At 44.9% G+C, this 24,218-nt stretch overlaps 1 protein-coding gene and 1 long non-coding RNA gene across 3 annotated transcripts; one reads left to right on the forward strand and one right to left on the reverse strand.

The window, feature by feature from the left end:
- Positions 1 to 2,878: 2,878 nt before the first annotated feature.
- Positions 2,879 to 11,215, reverse strand: LOC125414729 (uncharacterized). 2 transcript variants are annotated; one of them, XR_014997617.1, is made up of 3 exons: positions 10,952 to 11,202; positions 9,592 to 9,735; positions 2,879 to 3,471 (listed from the first exon to the last, which is right to left on the reverse strand). It is a non-coding gene; the product is annotated as an uncharacterized LOC125414729 (long non-coding RNA). The 2 variants fall into 2 exon arrangements; XR_007236355.2 differs by lacking the exon at positions 2,879 to 3,471 and having other exon boundaries at positions 9,476 to 9,735; positions 10,952 to 11,215.
- Positions 11,216 to 11,288: 73 nt separating this feature from the next.
- On the forward strand, positions 11,289 to 23,613 carry Rwdd3 (RWD domain containing 3). Its single transcript, XM_048456916.3, has 4 exons — positions 11,289 to 11,425; positions 20,600 to 21,087; positions 22,933 to 23,048; positions 23,147 to 23,613. The coding sequence occupies exons 1-4, from the start codon at positions 11,341 to 11,343 to the stop codon at positions 23,259 to 23,261; spliced, it is 804 nt and encodes a 267-aa protein (XP_048312873.2). The 5' UTR covers positions 11,289 to 11,340; the 3' UTR covers positions 23,262 to 23,613.
- The last annotated feature ends 605 nt before the right edge of the window (positions 23,614 to 24,218 follow it).

Below are 24,218 nucleotides of genomic sequence, written 5' to 3' on the forward strand. Positions count from 1 at the left end.
TGGGTGGAGAGAGGAATATAAGGTGGGAGGAGACAGTATCTGAGAACGTTCAGTCTGAGGATTCATGGAGGATTTTGCCCACTTTGGTCTGAGGATTCGGTAAAGGTTAAGGGTCTCTCTAGTGGCTGGCTCCTTTACTTCTCTGCTCTTTCAGCATTTACCCCAATATCTAACTCCGGATTTTTGTTATTTAAGCCTATTAGAATTCTCTATTTCCTACATAGACAAAGTAGCTCATAACCACCTGTAACTTCAGTTCTAGGAGATCTGATGCCGTCTACTGACTTCCACGGGCACCAGGCACACACGTCGTACTGAGATATGCATGCAGACAAAACACTCATACACATAAAAATGAATAAACCTAAAAAAATCTTTCTAAAAGCTAGCAAAAATTCTAAACCATATGTACTTCTAAAAGTGTTGCAGCAAATGACTGAGCTAGAAAATTACATATTATCATATTTAAAAAAAAACTGAGTAGTAGTTCCTCAAATACACATATAAACCGAGGGTTCCGGTAGCAGATGTATAAACTGAGAACATGACCACTCCATTCTCCAACGGTTGAGGAGAGGGTTTTTATTGTAGGTGTGTGTGAGGGAACAGTCAGAGGCGTCTGGAAACGTCCAGAACAGAAAGAGGAAGACAGAGAGATGAAGGCAAAGGAGACCAAGAAAGAGGAATCAGAGTCAGAGGATCGAGAGAGAAGGGCAAAAAGAGAGAGAATCAAGCTAGCACATGACGGAAGTTTATATAGGAATGAGAAGCTGTGGAAGGGAAGGCTGTGGGCTGCAGGGGTTTAGGGTAGGACGGGGCTGTATGAGTAGAGCTGAGGAGCCACAGGTACCCAGTGAGCTGGAAGGCCAGCATGCCCTTTGGGATGCTAATAGGAACCTAGCCTGTTTGTCCCTCCTGACAGTGGAGGGAAAAGGGCCCTAGAATTTGGAGAAGTAGTTTCCTTTGAACCTGACAATATGTTTGTTTTAGCTTGAAGGCAGTTTGTTTAATTAACCTCACTTTGTTGGGCAAAAATGCTTAGTATTTTTTGAAAGAAAAAAAAAACATGTTTTTTTTTGTTGTTGTTGTTACATTTCATGCTTGTTTTTTCTAGGTCTACATTTTTGGATGGAGAGTTTAATTCTTGATTTGTAAGATTATATGGATTGGCTGAGACTGAGTACCAGATTTTTTATATAATTACAAATCTTTTATTAATGTGAGGTTTTTAGAATCTTAATTTTTGGGAAAAATAAATCGATATTTTATTTTGGTATTAGAAATTGAAATCAATAGTCCATGAAGCAAAACAAAACAAGAACATTGTAGCTTCTTCATCTATGCTTTGTTTTAAAGATCTGATTTCAGCCACAAGGTCAAACACTCCTACTCTAGGGCAGAGACGTTGAGCCACTGCTCCCTTCCAGAAGTTCTTTGTGTGTGAGTGTGTCTGTGTGAGTGTGCATGCACATGTATGTGCATGCATGTGCCTATGTGTGATGTATGTTTGTGGGTGCAGCTCACCAACACCCTATTCCAGAACTTGTAGCAATTTTCTTTCCTCAGTGATAATCCCTGCACTATGCTCTTGTCCTGGAGGTGAGTTTAAGGTTCTCTTTTAAAAACACTTCAATCCAGAGGCTATGTATAAAGAGAAAAGGAGTTCCTTAAATGATCACGAGTTACACAGTGCACAATATAGAAGTATCTGAACTTCCTCCTTCCTTCCTTCCTTCCTTCCTTCCTTCCTTCCTTCCTTCCTTCCTTTCAAAACGATTTATTTATTATGTATACACTATCTGTCTGCATGTATGCCTGCATACCAGAAGAGGACACCAGGTCTCATTACAGATGACTGTGAGCCACCGTGTGGTTGCTGGGAATTGAACTCAGGACCTCTGGAAGACCAGCCAGTTCTCTTAACCTATGAGCTATATCTCCATCCCTGAGTGTCTTAATTTCAACAGCTATGTTTGCATTGTTCTATATCAAGGGGCATTTTCAAGTGACTTAACTTTTTTGTTGTTTTTGGAGATAGTCTTACTATGTAGCCTTTGCTATCCTGGAGCTCTCTGTGTAGACCAGGCTGGCCCCAAACTCATAGATCTGAGTGCCTCTGCCCTCCCAAATGCTGGGATCAAAGGTGTGTGCCAGTATGCCTGGAGACTTAACTATTTTAATAATGGTTAACATTAACCAGTATGGTAATTAAATATGACACCTTAGCCACATATTTAGGTGAAAATATTTCATAATTCTAGCCTGCATCAGATGCCATGTAGTTTCTTATGTCAGTATGAGATATAACAATACATAGATGTACCAAGCAAGAGATTTCTAGATTAGGTCCAAGGATGCCCAAATTCTATATTATGTATAGGCACTAATGACCTTAAGGTCATGCCTGCGTATACATATGGGAAGTTTCATGGCGACCGTGAACAGCTATTCACATGAAGTATGAGAAGTTTACCCTTCTCATCAGTCCTGTATTCTTCTGCAAGGCTGTGTGTGGAGAAAACCCTTTGCCTGTTCCTACTTCCTTTATTATACCAAATGTGAACCAAGTGAAGACTTGGGTAGCAATCTGCTCGTTTAACATTGCTGTGTGTCAGTATGTCTGCATGTTCAAGAGATAAGAAAATGGAGTAGAAACCAGAGTGGAGGTGGTAGGAGCATGACCCTAACCTGTTTAGTTATACACTGTATTAACACATTCATTTGGTCATGTGTGTGTGTGTGTACATGCATGCAAGCGTGTATTCATGGATTTGTATGTGTGTGAGTGTGTGTGTGTGCATGCAGTTGCATGTGGAGGCCAGAGGCTGGCATCAGGTGTCTTCTTCCGTCTCTCTCTTATTTTTTGAGACAGCGTCTCTCAGGGAACCCAGAACTTGCTGATTTATTTAGACAGACTGAGTAGTACACTCGAATCCTTTTGTTTATGCGTCCCCAGAGCTGGGATTATAGGTGAGGGCTGCCACTCCGCCCAGCCTTTTACAGGAGTGCTGCAAGTGCTTTACTGACTGAGCCATTTCGCCAGTTCCCATCATTCATTCATTCTTGGTGGTTCAATTTACAGTTGAAAGCCTTTGATACGCTAGGCACCGTGTGAAGAGTTAGGGGTACAGCTAAAGACACCACAGAAATACTCCTCTGTCTCAAGACATCCCTCTGTGGTGGTTAGAGACACGTGAGCAATCACAGTGTGGTCTGGCAAGTTAGACACACAAGGGGTGGAGAAATGGAGGAGGGGTCCTAAACTCAGATTCAGGGGGAGTAGGGGATTCAGACCTTAAGGTGAACAGGTGGGGACCAGTTGACTCAGTGGTTAAAAGCACTTGTTGCTCTTGCAGAGGACCAAGGTTTGATTCCCAGCACCCATCACAGTTACAACTCCAGTCCTAGGGGACCTGACCCCATCTTCTGGTCTCCTTGGATACCAGGCATGGAAGTGGTACACATATTCACCTGTAGGCAAAATACTCAAAATGAAATAGCAATTCTTTAAATATTAAATAAAAAATAAAGTTATAGAAATAATTTAGATTTTAATATATAATTAGAATTTCGATTGGGGAAGCCAGGCATGGTGGTGAACACCTCTGAATCCCAGCACTAAAGTAGTAAAGGCAGGAGGATCTCTGTTAGTTCTCGGCCAATCTGGTCTACATAGTGAGTTCCAGGCCAGTCAAGACTACAGAGTGAGACCCTTTATCACAAAACTGAAAGATAGAAACACAATGAGTAGGCTGGGCAGTGGTGGTGGCAGCACATGCCTTTAATCCCAGCACTCAGGAGGCAGAGGAAGGTGGATGGATATCTGTGAGTTGGAGGCCAGCCTGGTCTACAAGAGCTAGTTCCAGGGACAGGCTCCAAAGCAACTCAGAGAAACCCTGTCTCAAAAAAACAAAAACAAACAAACAAACCAAAAACACAAAACCAGAATGAGTGTGGGGCTGGACACATGGCTAAGGAGTGCACTGGTTGCTTCTCTAGAGGACCTGAGTTCGATTCCTAGCACCCACATGGTGACTCAAACCATCTGTAACTCCAGTTCCAGGTGACCTAACCCACTCTAATGGCTTCTGTGGGCACCAGGCAGGATGCACTGCTTGGTCATGCAGGCAGGCAAAACACCCAATAAAGAACAAACTGAGATTCTTCAGGTAGAAAGGCAGGAAAGCATTTTAGGAGAAGACAGAATGAAGGAAGGATGTTAGGATAACCCTCCAAGTCGGTGCTTCATGTGGGAATATGAAACTATGACATAATGAGGAAAGTCACGGCTCATCAGTAACTCAAAGGGCAAGGAGAATCGCATAAATAAAGCAGGGTTTTATCTGAACAGAGGCCAAGTCTCCATCCCCCCTTCTTCGCTGTGTGTTTGTCAATGAGCGTGGAGGCCAGAGATCAAAATCAGGCCTCTTCTTCAACTGCTCTACACTTTATTTTGTTTTTGAGACAGGGTCTTTCAAGGATCCCAGTACTCATCAGTTTACGTAGACTGTCCAGTCAGTGAGTCCCAGAGACTCTACAGTCTCTACCCACCGAGCGCTGGGATTATAGGTATGTGCCACAAAACTGGCATTTTACATGGGTCCTGGGATCGAATTCAGGTCCTCTTGCTTGTTGTACATTAGTAACTATGCGTTCGGAGCTATGCCTACCCTGAGCCAACACTTAGCCCAGCATTTTATTCTTAAAAGAGAATTTATTAATACTATGTATGTACATGCGGAGGTCAGAGGGCAGCTTTTGGTAATCAAATCATGGAATCCGGGGATTAAACTCAGGTCACTAAGTCCTGAGCAGAAAACATATTCACCCGCTGAGAAATCTTCTTGCTCCAAATTAAGAAAAGTGTGTCTCATCAAGGTAGAGAAAGAGAGAAAGAGAGAGAGAGAGAGAGAGAGAGAGAGAGAGAGCAGGAGCGAGCACGCTGCAGCAGCGTTACTAGGTGATAATAAGGGAGATTTCCTCTCTTTCTTTCCTTGACTTCTTCCCACTAAAACTGAACAACATCAAAAAGAGAAAACCAACAGAGAAATACAGAAAAGCTCCCACAAAAGAGCTATTATTTTGATCCAGATTGTGGTTAAAAAAAAAAATCGAGAAAACAATGTATCTTTGTTCCATTGCTGGGAATGCCCGGTCCCTAGGAAACTGTTGAGATGCAGGAGGGAGGCTCATCTCATCTTGTGGTTTCCTGCTGGTGATCAAATGCGTTATCATTCAAGCCGATCTCTCATGCTGCACTACAATCGCTGGTCACCAAGAAGCCTGCGTCATATATATATTGCTTCCTCAGAACGTGGCACAGTGCTCGACACAGCGGAGGTTTAACGCCCACCTCCCAACATCATTGAATTGGTGATATGAATTTTGGCAGACATAAACAAAACTTCTCACTCAGTCTCTCTCCCCCACTTCTCTGTTATGGAAAAGTGTCTATCACAACGGCCACACAGGTTTCCTGGGTCCTCTCGGGTGGGCCTCCACACATCTAGCAGGGGTTTCTGTGTTTCTCCATCACAGGACGGGTTGATGGCCCAGACAGATGAGACGCTTGGCTCCTGGAGGGCAGGCAGATCTGAGCTTCATTTACTCATGGGCTGTCTCAGACCTCATTAAATGGCATGGACTAGATACTCAGTAACTCTGGCAAGGAAGTGGTTCTATAAACAACTAATTAAAAATGTTCGTTTGTATCCACAAATATTTATTGAACTCTAAATTTAAGAAATTTGAACTCTGGGGTCTGGAGAGATGGTTTGGTGGCTAAGAGCCCTGATTGCTCTTCCAGAGGACCAGGATTTGATTCCTAGCGCCTACGTGGAGGTCTAGAATTGTCTGTAATTCCAGTACCAGGGAATCTAATGCCTTCTGGTTTCCTTAGACACTGCTCACAGGTGGTGCACAGACATATGTGTAGGCAAAAAGCACATAAATAAAATATGAAAAGTAAATAATATCTCCAAAAATGTCAATTCTGTTTGGGGGATTTCTTTATTTATTAACTATTTATTTGCTAATTTATCTACCTTTTTTTTTTTTTTAAAGACAGGGTCTTATATAGTCCCTACTTGCTTTAACTACCTGTTCCTTCTATCTCCCAAGTACTAGGATTAGACCATACAGTATTTGTGCATTTGGGGAACTGAGGTTTTACTGGAGAGAGACGATAAGTATGTCAGACTCTATTTGACAACTGGCTGCTGTCAAGCCATACACTCCCATCTCTTCAAATGTCTGCAAGGAACTTTGAACACTTCTTTTGGTGTTAGTGGTTCATAGCATCTGGATCATGGGAACCTCAGTGCTGAGCAGATATCTAGGCTTCCATCAACCCCTAACCACAAAGAATACCGAGGCTGTTTGCTCCACCCTTCAAGACAGCATGCCTTGGCCTGTTCTACCCAGAAAGCTTCAGTCTCCGAGAAAGGGGCCTCTCCAGTTCCTTTTGGAATATGAGTCATTGCTGAGGGCAAACTGAAGCTGATTTAATGATGGTGTTGGCTTATTTATCCTGTGGTCAATGTGATGCCTAGAAATGCTCTATCGAAGTAGCTTGGCCCGTGTAACTGACAGACAGCATAAATTCCGTTCTTATGATTCTCAAAGCTGGGAAGTCCAAGATTAAGGCCCTGGCGATGGCTGGTGAGGGTCGTTGTGGTGGAAATGGCCCCACAGGTTCACAGGGCGTGCCACTATTAGGAGATGTGGCCTTGCTTGAGTGTGTCTCCACTCCAGTAAGCCCGCACCTACTCTCTTCCCAGTTTCACCACCACCACCCCCTCCCTCAGGTACCCCTTGCTTCCCTTTAGAAAAGAACAGGCCTTCCCCATGTTGCCGTCAAACATGGTCTAGACTGGGGGTGGGCTTTGAGGTTTCAAATACTCAAGCTGGGTCTAGTGTGTCTCTCTGCTGCCTGCTGATCCAGATATAGAACTCTCAGCTACCTCTCCAGCACCATGTCTGCCTGCATGCCACCATGCTTCCTATCATGATGATAATGGGCTAAACCTCAAACTGCAAGGCAGCCCCAATTAAATGTTATAAGAGTCGCTGTGGTCAAGCTGTCTCTTCACAGCAATAGAAACCCTAACAAAGACAGTCCGCTTGTTCACAGGTGGGCTTTCTGTCCTTATTTGGTTAGAGGGGCAAGAAGCTCCCCCATCTCTTTGGTGAGGGTGCTAATCTCATCTGTGAGAGCTCTAGTCTCATGACACAGTCACCTCCCAAAGGCCACACTTAATAGCATCACTTCCAGGCCGCGGACTTGGACAGGACACAAACATTGAGACAGAGCACGGGGAAGCCATAGATACAGATAAACAAAGTGACTTCAGATAGTGGTAAATGTCGTGAGAAAACCAAGGAAGGCCAGTAAGACAGGGCTTCGGGGTCAAGGGGAGGGGATGCTGGGTCTGAGAATTATGTGACACCTTAATCCCAGGGCTGACACGGAAGCTGCTGCGGCAAGGACTGTCAGCTGTCTTCCCACGCCACTGCCCTTTCTCCATAATAAAGGGACATTAAGAACACGACACTTAGTATCTTCTTCACTATCTAGCTGAGTACACAGTCTCCCTGGCTGAAAAACAGTTATCATTCCGATTCCCTTTAAACTGTTGTTTAAGGTGAATCCACTTTCCTTGTTTCTTCTCTTTTTTCCTTCCCCTCCCCTCCCTCTTTCCTCTTTCCCTTTTCCCTTGTACCTTCTTTCCTCTTTCTATTATGTGTCTATTTGTTTGCCGTTAAGAAACCCAGGCCCTAGTTTTGCCACTCTGCCCTGATGCCTCCCTCTCCCTCCCACCATTTTCAATCACCGTCTTGCCCAACAGCAGCATTTATAATTCCTTTCTGAGGAAGGTTTTTAAAATGTCACACAACCCTCAGTCTCCACCTCAGGTAATAAAGGACATATTTGCAGCAGCAACCAAAATTAAGCATTGGGTTCTATTTTAATTAGACAAACCTTAAGACCCCCCCCCCCCATGATATAGCAACGAGTTGTTGGGATACCATTGATAAGCATTGACCTTGCCCCTGGGGACAGCTTCCCACAAAGCTGGAACTGTTTTGATACCATTCCCATTTAGGAGCCAAGCAGAGGCAGGCAGCAATGGACGTGCTGGGGTGAATACAGATTATCCGGACATGGTGCCGGCATATCTTCCCCTGAAACAGAAATCTGGGCCAAATTCTCATAGAATTTAGTTGTTTCTATTTTGACATCATGGTGAGAGATAATTTTGCAACTTTGGCCCTTTAACAGGACAGAAAGATCTATGGCCCAATAATAGCACCCACTTGTGCACTTTTGGAAGCTCTCGCCATTCCTGAACATTACCAAATCATTTGACCCCTCCCTCCCCCGCACGTTGTGGGCGGTAACGTTGTATGCTCCATCCCCGTGGCTCTCAGCTGTGTCAGGATATTGAACTTCACTCCCGTTAACAAAATGTGCCAATTCTTGTACCTTTAAGGTGATGAAAGAGTTTGCGACTTCTTGCAGAAGGCACGTCCTTATCTAGATGGAAGACTAGAGGCTGTGCAAGGACCTCTTGCTTCATCCTTGCATTCCAACACCAGCTCCCAGAGCCAGGTCAACAGGCACAGAGGCTTCAAGGACATCCAGAGAAACCATAAACACAGGAACTCCTTAGACAACGCAGGGCTTCTTCCACTTACAGTGACTTAGGAAGTTGGCCTTTCAGGCCCCTCCTCTTTTGTTTTAGGGACTGGAGACTGAACTCAGGACCTGGGTAGCCCAGGAAAGTGCTCCCCCACAGAGTTACATCTTCAGCCTGGGGGTTTGGGGAAGTATTTTTGATGTTCTCAGATCATAATTTTTCTTATTCTAAGAAATATTATTTATCACCCACTTAGCTTTTTCTAGGGTACTAACATTTCACCTACTCTAACAGTCTTCAAAGTGTGCATTGCTATTTGTTTGCGCAACTGGGTTTTGACTTAAGATTTTAGATTCCAGTATTAAGTTCAGGTATTATCCTTGAGAGAGTCAGTACAGCCGTTCTGGGACAATGAAAAGAATTGCCTGTTTACACAGACTTCCTGGATTAGAGGTTTTAACTGGAGGTGAGGGGGAGGGGACAAGCCTTTTCTCATTCTAGTCTTAGGGAACCCACTCTTTAGGAAAAAAGCCTGGAAAGATGATAATGTTTTAGCTGGTGTGTGTGTTTGTGGGAGGTGGGGAGAGAGGTAGATACCACTCTCACTGCAGACACCAATTTCACATTTAAATATTTAGAATTTCAGTAGCCTGTGACGAGAGGAGAATTTATTACAAGAAAAATGATTACCGTGCAGTGGGCTCAGAGAGCTGACAGTGGACCTGCTATTTTCCTAGTGTGAGAAATATCAAGCTGGCATTCCACTGTCTGCGTGATGATTACTGCGAAATGTCAGAGTGCAGGGGGCGCATTCATGGGACTTCAGTGGCTCTGGATTGTGTCAGTTTAAAAGACAGTCACTTCGACTTTTTATTTAAACGTGCTAAATGAAGTATGAAAAGCAGGTTAAGGAACCAGCGGAGGAAGGGAAGCAAAGCAGAAATCCGCTGACCAGAAAATTTTAAGTATGATAATAGATGGCTGTCCTTTCCCATCAATTCCCGGGGACCCCTTGCTGACAGCTCCAGCGGTCGCCTCCTAGCGCCGATGACAACTGGAATCACGCTGTCCATCTTATTTCATGAACACACTGAATCTGAAAAATTAAAAACAGGATGAGGGCTATTCAATTATTGTGTGAACCATCTTAACAAATACGACAAATAACCGGATTAATAGTTCCCACCACTTTTCGTGGTAACACTGGACTTCAAACTAAAATTGAAGAACTGAGTGATATTGTAAATTAAAAATGTATCCCGTTTCCCAAATCTCTCTAGCAGTTAATTATGAACCCGCTGAACTTGCTTGAACTGCTATTTTGGAAGTAACTCAAAGGAATTATTATTTTTTTTCTTCTAATACAAATTGGCCACACTGTAGATAATTATGTGTTTAAATAAACTTTTATCTTTCTAATTATGTGCACGGCATGGCTCCTAATTGCCTGGGGTCACTGAGATCTCAGGGTGTCCCCAGGGAAAGTCTTTCTTGTCTATCTTGTCATGTTCCCTTTCCCTTCTTGGAAGCCAGTCTCTCTTCCTATTTCAAATCCCCGTTTTAGCGATGGAAATGACGATGGGGATAATAGCAGGGGTCAGGTGAAATTATTCCACTGTGAACCCACTCACATCCCAGGATGCACTCACAGAAGGCTACTTCTTATACAACCCAAAAGAAGCGAGCAAGCGGCTTCTGGGAGCTGCAGAATTTAAAACTGCTATTTGAAAATATATATAAAGACAAGTCAAATGCACACAGACAGAACTACTCACCTCATGTTAATTAATTTTGTTCACTAAAATCAAAGTTGAAACAGGTTGGATTACAGATTCTGTTATTTTATGGCTATTGCGCGTGTTTTGGCGTCTAGATCAAGATTCAAAGATGGTGGTCCACCATAAAACTTTAGGAGTCACAACAGCAATAGACACATTATGTTGTATGCATCGAAAATCACCGAAACCAAACGGAATGGAACCAAACCCAATCCAAAACACTGAAAAGCTAGCGTTTATGACCTTGGATCACCCCAAAGTAGCTAAAGTCTCAGTCCTAAGGGAGATCTTAGGGGATAAGAGACTCAGTCCTCGCGTTCTGCTCCCTTGACAGCAAAGAGGTCCGGGAATCCAGACTCTGTCTGTAATTCCAGGGTCAGTGACATGGTCAGCACCCTGAAGGTCATTACCAACGTCTTTTCCGGAATTCCCTGCCGTGAGGGTCACTAACAGCCACACGAGGGTGGAGAATTTGTGTTTTGCTCACTGTGGGATCTCGGCCACAAAGTTCAAAAGCCCCCGTCAAGGGCTCACCTTGTTTGACCTTTCTTGTTTGCTTAGGTTTCTTTTACTCTCTCTCCGTCCCCAGTCTCATCTAGGTGAAGCATGGTGGGTTCACAGCCTGGGTGTTCTTCTGGAGAACTTGGGACATTACCAAGCTCCCTCAGCTCTGGAAAACAGCAGGTGGGCTGGGAGGGCTTCGGGGTCGAAAACTGGAGTAGTAAACGTCGCCTTGGCGCTGAGTAGAAGGGCCTGGGCGGGGCATCCAGGCATTAGCCCCGCCCAGACACGCCCACCTTCCCGCCTCCGCCCCACCCACCCACAGCCAGCCCTGCTGTGAGACCGGAGCGCCCTCTAGTGGCCGCGGCCGCGCTCTGCTGCGGGCGGCGGCGGAAGCAGCTTCTGGTCCTGGCCACGCGGATATGGCGGAGGCGGTGCAGCAGGAGCTGTCGGCGCTGGCCGCGATTTTCTGCGGGCCTCATGAGTGGGAGATGTTGAGCTGTTCAGGTGAATACCCTGTCTCCCACCCCCCCGCGGCCACCGCGGAGAGCCGGGGGACCGGGAGTCACGTGGCCGAGGGCAGTGTGGGAGGCGAGCGGAGGGGCCAGGCCCTCCTTTGGGCTCACCCTCCGCCTCCTCTGGGCTCTCCCCGCAACTAACTGCCCTCTTCATAGAAATCCAGCTACCCGAAATAGTCAGTGCCTCCTCTAAGCACTTCTGCGTTAGGTCCTTGACAGTACGACACTATATTTGTTTGTCTGGGCCCCGAGATCAGTGCCAGCCACACGGAAGGCAGGCAGCAAACATTTGGGGGTGGGTGTGGGTGAATGTTTGAATTCTCCAGCCTCAGTGGCCTTAAATATATATTTTTTAATTTTAAAAAAGTCTTTTTATTTTTACGTTTTCCAGGCTGCTCAAAAGGGGCAGCCAATCCCAGACTCTTGCTGGACGTGTTAACCACGCAACCCGTTTTCATGGATGCCTTCTTCCCGTCTAACATTGGCAGAGCACCCTCCTCTCCTCTGGGAGTTTATGGTCTATAAACTTTTTATTTATTTAAAAAGAAATAGAGAAAACTACTTCATTCTTGACTTGATTTCCATAAAATAAAAAAAACAAACCTTCACACACACACACACTTTTAAATAAATTTTTTTTCTGTGTGTATGTGTGTTTTGCCTGCCTGTATATATGTGTACCATGTGTACAAGGAGGATGGAAGAGGACGTTCAGGAGATGGGAGTTAAAAAGGGTTGTGAGCTGTGCGGTGTGGGTGCTGGGAACTGAACCCAGACCTTTGGGAGACCAGCCAGTGCTCTTAACCACCGAGACACCTCCAGCGCCCCCAAATCTTCCCCTTTGGGAAGTGTGTCCATTCTGATGATCCTCACTTTCCTCTCAGCTGTCAAATATGTCATGTACGTTTTGAGGACAATAGGAATTATCCTAGGGTTATAATGTAACTACTATTGAAATTGCCTTTCTGACCACACATTGGTTAATGTCCTAGAAGGTAGTGCGAAATGTGCTAGACCCAAAGAAGCTATGATTAAGAAGGTTTTGGCATTCCATATGGTAAGTTACTGAGTCTTCAGACATTCATGATGCTTGCTCTGTGATGGTTTAGGAACCATGAACCTTCTGGGAAAATGGAACTGCTTTTTTATTTAGTGCCTAGACCAGTCTCATGTCTTTTTAAGCCTTCCTTAAAGCCCCTGTGAAAGGATTGATCATAAGGATTTGCCACCCTCTTCTGATTGGTAACAGTTCTACTTGGTTACCATCTCTGTCTCTACAGCTCTCTTTATGGATAATTGCTTCTACCTGAGGTGGATGTTTAAAGACACTGGTGTCTTTGGGTTTTTGTATTGTGACCCACTTGCAAATATCTGAGAGAAGTGAACATGTGATGTCCCGTGACATTGTAAAAAAAAAAGATGGTGTTTGCATTATGAGTTCATGGTTAACTATTAATCCTGTTGCTAGGTCAGAGGAAACCCCAAAATGAAAGTGCCAAGAGAAACCCCCAAAAGAGGAGACCCCAAAAAGTAGGTGCTGAGAGAAAGAGAGGGGTTTCTTAATATTGAGAAGACTGTGGCCCTTTATCTCCTGTTAAATTGAGCATGAATTTCAAGGCATGCCTCCTAATTAATGTAATTCAGTGTTCTGGCATCAATAAGTAAGTGAATTATAAAGGAATTCAGGGAAACAACTTAGGACATTTTGTTACTAGAAGGTTTGTGGAGAGTAGAACAATTCTGCAATTGAAGTCAGGATGTTTGAGGCTCACAGCTGGGAGCAGGAACTGTGGGAAGGGAGGGGCTCTCCCAGAGGGGACCAAGTGTAACAGGCTGCCAGTGGCAGTTTGGGTTTGAGGGGGTAACTTTGGACCCCATCATTTCTCTCCTAGTCTCTGCCGAAGACATTTCTCCCGGCTTCAGTAGAATTAGAGGAATATCACAAAGGGTCTGTAGCTCTCTGTAAGACTATCCAGGAAGGCCCAGGCTGACCTCAGGGCCAGCTCTTCAGGTCTTGAATGGAAAAGACCTGAACAAATGAGTTCAGTTTAGTGGGGATTCATTTATGTTAAGAATTTGAGGACTTTTTACGTTCTGGCCACTCAGATTAACATTAGAGTAAGTTCTCAGGAAGAAGCACTGTGTGTAACAATCTTTTAGGGACACAGATCGTATAGGACCATGTTTCTAGCTGTGGAAAAGGCGTGAGGACAGAGCAAATCAGGATTACCCTGTTCTTCTCTAGCCCATCTGTCAGCCCAGGTGTCAAGTTTGATGCGGCCACCTGACACCTTCCTGATCTTTACATGAGCCTTATTTGATGAGAGGTTTTCTTAGCTTCAGTTTTCGTTGAAGCGCACTGGCGGTCAGGATGGTTAAAGAACCGCCAAGCTCTGCAGGGTGGGGCTGAGCACCCTGTCATGTTCCACTGTAGCAGTCGGGCTGGTGCAGGAAAGGTTATTAGCAAAAAGTCTATGTGCTGAGAAAGACGAGTTTGAGCATCCAGAGCAAAGGTATGGGTGGGATCCAGCCTGTACTCAGCACAATTCAGTGGCAGGGGTGGGGGTTCGCAATTCCTTCACGCTTGCCTGTGTATGGTGGTTTGAAAGAAAGCAGCTACTTCTTCGGCTACCATGTCTGCCTGCATGCTGCCATGTCCTGCCGTGATGATAATAGACTGAACCTCTGAACTGTAAACCTGCCACCACAATTAAATGTTTCCTTTGTAAGAGTTGCTCTGGTCGTGGTGTCTCTTCAAGGCGAGAGAAACCCTAAGACAATGTGCTTGGATCCTTGTGAGGCAGCAGAAGTTGGTGTTGCCCATTTTCCTGGTGAAGTCATGGAGGGGCCATTGCTGCGGTCTGTGCTCATTATTAATGGAGTTGCAGTTTGGAAACAATCTCACAGACTTAAAAGTTGCAAAACGAGAGGTCTAGGAACCCAGGGTCACATCATGGGCTTGCCACACACGGTGTTCAGGTGGGATTCCGCTTGCTTGCAGAATCGTTACAGTAACACATTGACGCTGGCAGAATCGTTACAGTAACACATTGACTCTTGCAGAATTGTTACAGTAACACATTGACGTAACACATTGACGGGGTTGTTGTCTGATGCTTGTCAGGGCTGACCCCGCCTCTCTAAAATCCACAGAGCCTCTACCTTCCTTGCCAGAGGATGCCAGTGCCATCTTTAGCTCCCGTTCTTTTTTGTTGGTTTGTTTCCTTCTGTAAGGACATTTGAACCACATGAAAATTTGACCGAAGCATGAAAAGGCATTTATGTGTGCACGTCTGTGGGGAGTGGCCCGGGGGGGAGGGTTAAGAGCAAAGACAGTCCTGCTCTCTTGAAGTGTGAAGAGTGCGTGGGAAGCTTTAGAGTGCTTTTGTGTGCAAAGTCTTGGAGGATATGTGAAAATTGGAAAGAAATCAAGCAAGCACGGAGAATGCGAGTTGACTGTGGTGTGCAAATGGTTTCTCTGTGTGTGCTAAGTAAACCCCCAAAGTGCTCACCCTCATCTATTTCATTGCCAGTGTGACGGGACTGCGTATCTGTCTTGTGTTATAGGCAAGGAAGTAGAGAGAAACTTTTAAATAGAATTAGGGTGGAGGCTGGGGTCTCGTTCAGTTTCTGTAGTTTGAACTAATGCCGTCTTTGGTGTGTTAGAGACAACGTCTTTCGTGTGGTTTTAGGAAAAATTAAGGTTTGTTTGTCTTAGTTCAGCCAGCCCACTCTGACCACAAAGTCTAGATCCTCCTGCCTCGGCCTCCTCAGTTCTGGTATTGTAAGTGTGCTTGGGCTAGGAAGGGTAGGGTTTAGCTCTCTTTCAGTTTGGGTTATAGTTTTAATGTCAATACTGTTACAAGGCAGAGTGACCTGTGCAAATAGTGAACGTGGATATGAACTTGAAGAGGGCTTAGACCAAGTTTTACTTGGCAGGACAAGCATGGCTCTTTGGGATATAGGCTTATTGAGAATATGTTTCTGAGTTAATACCGATCCTGGAGTTGGGGGCAGTAGCAGGATTAATGGCATATGTACAATTATCCCTTTTATCTATTCTCTTGCTAAACTGTTAATAACTTTAACCCCAAAGTAGATGATAACATCACAGTAGAACAATTTTTCTTTTTTTGTTAGGAAAATTTAAAAAAGAAACAAAAACAGTTAAGAAAGTGAGTTTTAAAGAGATCCTGTGAATTTTTTTCTCCCACCATAACCATACTTAACATCAGAAAGGGGTCTGTTCAGGCCTTCCCATTGTCTTAGGCAAACAGTGGTCCGACGTGTTGGGGGCTGACACTAGCCAGGGGAATCAGCCAGGAAGACTGTGACTCCTCGAGGTTGAGAATCAAAGCAGTTTTCCTTTGAACGTGTAGGTAGTGGCATCCTTCTCTGGTTTCCCAAAGTGAGGACCAGGGCACTCCCCTCCCATTGCTCTTCTGTGTGCTGATGGGGACTGTAGAATAACAGAAAGAAAAGGGAAGCTTGGTAAAGATTTGCCCAGCCTCTCACACAGTTCCCTGGGCCGCCCATCACCTCATGCACTGCACTGGGCTGGAACATGCTGGTTTTTTCTGTAGCAGAGCAGTTGTATCACAGTAGCCGCCTTGGCTGCTGCAGCTAGTCCTCACGCATGGGTGGCTTCACACAACATGTTTTTAATACACTGACATTCTGAAGGTCCGAAGTCCACAGTCAGTTTTCACCTGGATGAAGTCGAATTGTTGGAAGTGATGCTCTTTACTCTGTCCAAACCCCTGGGGGAGTCTGATTGCCTGACTTTCTCAGCTTCATCGCTATATACTGAGGGCTCATCGCAGCGTCACGGAGGGCATCACTCTCTTCCTCTATTACCAAACTCCGAAGCAGAGCTTCATGCCCCAGTGCATCCGTTTCCTTCTCTGATAAAGTCTCTATCTCTATTTGCTCCCTCCCCATTTTAAGGACATGGAGGATGGTGTTTGTCAGTAATTGAGGGTAGCTTCCTTACGCCAACATTCTTAATCATGTCTGCAAAGACGCTTTGGCATGCAGAGGAGTGTACCCACAGGCTCAAGGGAACAGGGTGCATACATTCTTAGGTCCTTTACTTAGCATACCACAGGCTCAAGGGCTTCTTCACTCATGTGTTCCACGGGTATAAGCCAATGGTGTAGATTTAAGGCCTATATAACTATAAAATTTGTTTATTAAACCCTCCATTTTGGGATGGCAATATTACTCTCCAAAAGCAAAATTGGACTACTTCAAGGTAGAGAAAAAGTTAATTTGGTTTAAGTATAATAATTTTGGAACTGAAAGTACCGTAGTAAGCTCAGGCTAGGATGGGCATCATAAGGTCAGTGTTCGAGGGTGCCGTGGTGGGCAGAGCGCAATGATTTGCTACAAGGAGTAACAGGACTCAGAGAATCTGTTAAAGTCAGTTCCATTTTGTTATATACTAGCAGGGGAGAGGCAAATCAGTGGAGAGAAAGGCACAGGAGAATCCACGAACAAGTGGCCAGATGTGGTCCTCGGATAGACTTGGACAAGCTTGCCCGATGCTGCAGCGCTGGGTGATGGTCTGCGAGAAGCATGGCCACCTGGGACAGTGCACTTTTCCCTGCATGATAGCACTTTCGGGATGATTCGTAAAGTTTCAGAATGAAGCTTCAGAGAGCAGGGATGTTAGGTGGCCCAAGACAATAAGATGTCAGGTTTCCTCAGGGCTCATGTTGGCACACACGCTTGCACGACTGACTTCAACCTCAGAACAAGATCGACAACAATCCCACGGCTATGAGTGTAAATCATTCAGTTGGTCTGGGACCAAAGCTGCCAACCATACAAAACACACTCTTACCGGGCAGGATATTCTAAAGTCTCAGGCTCATCTCTCCGTAGGTAGCCAAAGCCCAGCCCCCAGACCTACTAAGTTCTCCCCATTTTTCATGGCATTTTAGAGGTCATAGGTCATGTTTGGGAATGGTGATCCAGGAAGATATGGCATCAGGAGTGACAGATTAAGTAGTCATGGGGAGACTGGTTTATGAGAAAATGGAATTGGTTGGTAAAATTATATTTAATGGAAATTGATGATGAAGGGGCAGAGAGAGATGGGTCTGAAGCTCGTGGAGGAATTTGCGACACTGGGCTTTTGCTGTGTTTTAGTTTGTTTTTTAAAACATTTTCTAAGTGAGAGGAAGAAGCAGGGAGGGATAGGGAGATGCTCAAGAAGTTGTAATGATTAGAATAAGACAGTGCGGGTGGTGGGATGTGTAGAAGAAAGGCACTTCCTTCTCAGAGAGAGAGGAATAGAAAGGAGAGAGCAACAAGGTAAAAAAGGCTGATTGAGCCAAGTGGTTGAGCCGGTCCTCAGCTGCAGCAATTGGAGCTTCTAGGCCAGGGCCAGCTTCCCTGACTTCAGCACTAAGGAGACAGCACCCCCAAGTGGTGATAGACAGTACTGCTCGGTGCACACCCTGCACGTTTACACATTCTCCTAGTTCCGTATCTCACGGCATACTGTGAACAGATGCCTCACAAGAAAACATCAGGGAGCAAGGGTTTCTTCCGGTTCCTAGTGAGAACACGGTGCAGCACGGTGGGGAGGTGGGGAAATCGTGGCAGCGGGAAGGGCTCCCCGCTGGGGCAGCAGGGGGCGTGAGGCTGTTTTCTCCTATCTAGGTAAATTAGGAAGCAGAGATTACACAGGAAGTGGGACCAGGTTAGAAACTTCAAAACCTGTGCTGCAGAGACCCACGTCTTCCAGCAGGGCCTCACTTTCCAGAATAGCGCCACCCAGTGGAGACCAGGTGTGTAAACAGATGAGTCCGTGGCATGCATTTTACATCCAAACTGTCATGCACGAGGTCGTGTGCGGGTGGGTGGACATACATGGCTGCACACCGTGGGTCATTATCACAGCTGAGGGGCACTGCATTTAAGAGCCCTGCAGCCAGTTTACCTTGATTTAAACCTGAAGGGGTATCAAAATACTATGATAAACACCGCATAAATGTGTACAAATTTAATGTTTCTCTGTATCTGGTAAATACAGTTACTAGAAAAAAAAGTAACCCTTCCAGTCTTATGAAAGCTGCTCTAATTGTTCTCAGCCGTTGTCTTAAAAGAATATGCTGTCTTTATAGTGCTGGTCAGAAAATGCCTGCTGTCTGACCCAGGGGAAAACCTTTCCGGCTTCCAAGGCTGTTTGAGCAAAGGTATCACTGCCTCTCAGACACTGAGAGATGTGGGGAGCTGTCTCCCAATACACACGCATGTGTGCATGCTTAAAACTGGGTGTGGTGGCACATGCCTTTAATTCCAGCATTTGGGAGGCAGCCTGGTCCACATAGTGAGCTCCAGGCTAGCCAGGATGATAGAGAGACCCTGTCTTAAAAACAAACAAACAAAAAATCCCCTGAGAAATAAAAAGAAAGGAAAAAGAAACCTTATGTTCATGTATCTCTAAGTGAAGACTTTGCAGGTCTAGACTAGAAGTCTGGGAAGATCTGTGCCTGCCCTTTATGTCATGTTTTGAGACAATGACTGAGCCATTGTGACAGACCTGTGTCTTACCCATTGTTTTCCAAACAGCACAGTGTGTAGGGGTGGACATGTGCCCAGGGGATGTTTGTTGACTGATGAGTGAATGAAAATCTTTAAAAATCCTGTTCCCTCCTTGAGAAAGAATGCAGACTTGCTGGGTGATGGCTGTCCAGTTTGTTCAGCCTGGTAATCCTGAGCTGTCTGCAGGTCCCACACAGCACAAGATATTAACCGAACCGACATTTTTAAAGCCTATTTTGACAGTAAAATATGTCTTTAAAGTGATGAACCCCCTGAAAGAAAGAAGTGGCTTGGAGCTGGTGAGGTTGAGTGGGTAGAAGTGCCTGTACATGGGCCTGACAATCCCAAATTCAATCCCAGAATCCTCCAAGGTGTTGAGACGGAACTGACTTCCTGAGTCCTCTGACCTACACACATGCCAGTGAGAATAACAGTAATACTAACAGCAGGGGCAGACAGAGATTTGAAGAGTGCGAGAGGTTTAGAAGCATGTATGCTGGTAGGTTTGGGGTTAGTGTTAGGGTTAGTATATTCATTGCATATGTTGGAGAAGAGATTGCATGATTTTTGGAATGGTTACTGCCCCAGATTCTGGATGATGTCTGAAAGTAGTAGTTTCCTGCAGCTGGTACAGATGTGCATGGTCCTGTGGGAATCTGTGTACCGATGTTGTATGCTGTTGACATCAGATGGCTAGGAAGCGACTTTAATATTCTGTTAGGTGCTTAAAGTGGGGGATTTTAAGTCAGGGCTCCATTGGTGAGGCTCCATGGCCTGGCAGCTCCCGTGCTGAGAAATAGAACAAGGGCACACGAAAGAAGGCAGAGAGGCAGGCTCACCTCATAGCCACGCATCTGGACCCAGCTCCCTCCTCCACTCTCTGATCTGGGCCCTTCTGCCCCTGCAGAATGAATTAGCCTGACATTTTATCAACTTTGTGGAAAGTGGGGTGAAGCGATGTGGAACACATCGGAGCGGTGAAGCCGAGCAGATCTGAGAGAGAGCAGAATATTTCATCTCCTCTCCTAGTGTGCGTCCTCCTTTCACAGGGAGCCCAGCGGTGGCTAAATGTGTCCGCTCGGTTTCGGTTCATCTCGCTGCCTTCACGTTACACAGCTATCAGTGTATTTGCGTCAGAAGCGTGTGTCCAGTCACTTCCAGGATCACATCCAGCCATAACCGTGTCGCACCTAGGACTCCATGTGACTGACTTACCATAAGTAACTTCGAGTGGACAGCTTACATATTTTCTGTACACATTATTGCTCCCTTGAACACCTGCAAGAGTTGATTCATGATTTTCATGATTATGAGTGAAATATGGCCAGAAGGAAATGAATCAAAACTACTTTTTTTGAAAGCTTAATAAAAATGGTCATTAAAGAGTATAATTGTGAGCAGGTTTGCATGGTGCCATCCATATGTGTTTCTGGCTGGGGGAAATAACCTGAGCGTCATGGCTTTCTTTGTATTATGTGTCTCTTCATAAAGTAACTCAGAGTTTTCCCATGAGAAATAAATAGAGATTTAAAAGGGAAATTTTAGCCAATTAGTATTCCGTTGAGATTGAATTATGTACAGCTAATAATTATTTTTGGATGTCTTCCAGAGACAGATGGGGCTGTGTTTAGAATTCACACAACAGCTGAAGGACTTGTGGGTGAGGATTTGCCCTTAGAGCTGGTGTTCCATCTACCAGCCGGTTACCCTTTGTGTCTGCCCGGCGTCTCGGTTAGCTCCGAACATCTGACCAGGGCCCAGTGTGCTACCATGAAGGAGAAGTTACTTGAAGAAGCCGGGAAGCTTTTGTCAGAACCTATGATTCACGAGCTGGTTCTTTGGGTTCAACAGAATCTGAGAAGCGTCCTCAGCCAACCAGAGACTGCCAGCAGCAGTGAGAAGCATGCTCGGCCAGAAAGCACGGCTGTGAATGACGGATTGTGGATAATTCTTTTGCATGTAGATCACATGAGAGCAAGGACTAAATATGTCAAAACCGTGGAGAAGTGGGCTGCAGAGTTGAGGCTGACAGGCAGACTGATGTTCATGGGGAAAACAATACTGATCCTACTGCAAGGACACAGAAGCAGCATCAAGGTGCCAGCAAACTTAATGTAGAATCTGCATGTCCTGAGTCTCTGCTAGACATGGTTTATCTTTAGTGTGTTTTATAACAATGAGATGGCTGAGCATGGTGCTTCTGCTGTTCCTGTTACCATGCTAAATGGTACTTTGGTGTTTTTAAACAGTTTTTTAATTTTAATTTATCTATTTTATGTGTATGGATATTTTGTCTGCGTGTTTGTCTATGCACCACTTGTGTGCCTGGTGCTCATGGAGGCCAGAAGAAGGTGTTGGATTCCCTGGGACTGAAGTCGCAGATGGCTGTGAGCTGCCATGTGGGAGCTGGGAATTGAACCCAGGTCGTCTGGAAGAGCAGCCATGCTCTTAACCACTGAGCCGTCTCTCTAGCTAACCCCTCCAGTTCTTTGTAAAAATGACTATCTAGTTTCTCCAACAACTATAAACTTGAAATACGTATAAGATTAGAAACATTATATTGTAAATATTACTCCACTTAAAGTGGCAGTTTTTAAAAATACCGATTTGCATTTTTTATGTGTATGGGTCTTTTGCCTGCACGTAGGCCTGTGCACCATGTATGTGCAGTGCCCGAGGAAGCCAAAAGAAGGTGTAGGATCCCATGGAGCTGGAGTCACACACAGGCAGCTATTAGCTGCCATTTACAGACTCAGCACGTCACCTCCTCCCCAGCTTCTTTCCACCTGACTTGTCTCAGCAGGTGATTTCCAAGCCTTCATCTTCAGGCTTCCTGCGCTCACCCCAAAGCCCCCCTAGCCTATTTTATGAGGAGCTAGACAGGGAAACCGTCTTACTATGTTTTGGATCTTAAAGGAGGTACAGATCACATAGTAAGTCTTACACGTCAGATGGAATGGGCAGGCACAGTTACAGAAGATTTTATTTAAAACAGATTTATCACGAGCAGCCTGTGGTCCTTATGCTTTGCGGAGTAACAGCCCTGAGTTAGTACCGCAAACCTCCTGTGACATTCATTTACTTAACCAGGGCCATGCTGGGTTCTGGTGTAGGTAGAGAGAGAAGCCAGATTTAATCTGTAGTCTGCAGTAGGGCCTAGCTAAGGATCCACAGATTTTGAGGCCATCTGGATGTTTCTATACACTTCGATCCTTTAGGGTAACATCCTAGCTGATGAAAATGGGTGCAGGGTTCCTTGCTCACATTCCCCTAAGGCTTATAGTGTCTGTGGCTGGCTCAGGCCCATTAGGGTAAATGCAGTGTCACGGTGTTTCTCCCAATCATGAGTTGCTAACACATATCTGTTCTTACCACTGCAGTCCCGCTAGTTCAGAGAAATTACTTCTTATGGCTTTCTCTAAAATGTCATTTTACATGGCTTTCTCTGATAAAAACGTCTATAAGGTTGCGTACTAGGATCAGGAACGTGCCCTTGCACTTCCGGTGGGCAGGAGGTGGGCAGCCTGATGGCCCCACTCTGGATGGCGCGGTGACGACGGGGTGCTTGTGATTACTGGGCAGTGTTCCGCGCTCTGGAAGGCCATCATTTCCTGGAGTGCTGTGTCTGTCACTTTCTCCAGTTGTCCCACGAGGGGATCCTGTTTTATCAGGTTGTGTGCAGTCGGTTACCTAAGGCCCAGAGCTTCAATAACTAGTTTAAATAACTGCTTTAAACAGCTGAGGGGGTCAATAACCCACTCCAGACTCACAGGCGAGTGTGTTGTCATTGCTCAGGGGAACAGTGTTCGCCACCTATACAAAGACAGCCGGTAACTCTCTCACGGTTCCATCCCGGGAGGGCTCTTTAAGCAGGGAAACGCTTGTGGGTTATATGGTTCCTTTAGCATAAGCTCTGTACCTAACGTCCTGATTATCGCCTAGGAGTACCTGATCCTTCAGAAAACCTCCAAAGTCGATGTGGACTCAAGTGGAAAGAAATGCAAAGAGAAAATGATTAGTGTACTGTCTGAAACAAAAGTACAACCGGAACACAAAAGGTATAATTTAGTACTATTGCCGATGCAAAAGCAACTGAATGGATAATTATCCTCTGACAAACCGCCGCATATTCATGAGCTTCTCTTGTATAATGCAGGTTTCTGGCGTTTGAAGTCAAAGAGTATTCAGCGCTGGAGGAGTTACAAAAGGAATTTGAGACTGCAGGACTTCTGCAGCTCTTCTCGGAGTGTGTGCTCGGGCTGGTAAAATGAAGTGACTGGCAGGAGCCGGCGGTAAAGCAGCTGCTTTATTGTTGGTTTCCGCCACCTTTGGGGAGGGGCTCATTGACGTTTTCATAAGAGAGCACTCTCACGTTTCTCTGTAGCGAAATCATCCTCATTTCAGGAAGAAGGCGAGTTCTAGTTTATGGAGTATTAGGCATGAAAAGACCCCACATATTCTGATGTGTGCTAGAAAAGACTGGGTTCAATAGATGGGATTATCTGGAGGAGAAATAAAAGCTCACGACGGTAAATGAGCTGTTGTTTTTTATGTAGACAATTTGTTTAGGAGTCTGCAATTTTCAGGCTAATTTTCTTGTAATTAAATGATTTCTTAAAGTGATTTGTTTTCGTGTTTACTTTTCCATGTTTACGTTTTTGGCATTTAATCTTGATTCTTCCCCATTCCACTTATTATGTCTAATGTTTTAAGTTGAATGCTGGGGAAAAAAATCTAGCTCTAATTTCTTGGTACAGTTGTATAAACTGCTGGATTAAATACAAAACAAAGATGTTTTTACAGAACCCAGTTACTTTTCAGGGTTCCAGGATGACATGGTACTGTTAGCTGTAAGACTACATAGTCAGTGTACATTAAAATTCCTATTTGAAAAGATAATTTCTGGTTTTACAAGGGAAACGTGTTCAACAAAGTGAGCCTGGTTTGTTGGATGGGAAAAAAACAAAACAACCCCTCCCCCACAAAACTACAGCTATTGATTTTCATTGTGAAATCTTTCAAATAATAATAAAATACATTTATTATGACCAAGGGGAGATAAACTTTACAGTGATAGTTTATATTAAAATTCCTTCCTTCCTTGCTTGCTTGCTTGGTTTTTTTGAGACAGGGTTTTTCTATGTCGTTTTGGAGCCTGTCCTGGAACTCACTCTATAGACTAGGCTAGCCTTGTATTAAAATTTATAATGAAAAGGAAGAGGGCCCTT

This window comes from Myodes glareolus, chromosome 17 (assembly GCF_982192425.1).
Source record: "Myodes glareolus chromosome 17, mMyoGla1.1, whole genome shotgun sequence".
Lineage (NCBI taxonomy): Eukaryota > Metazoa > Chordata > Mammalia > Rodentia > Cricetidae > Myodes > Myodes glareolus.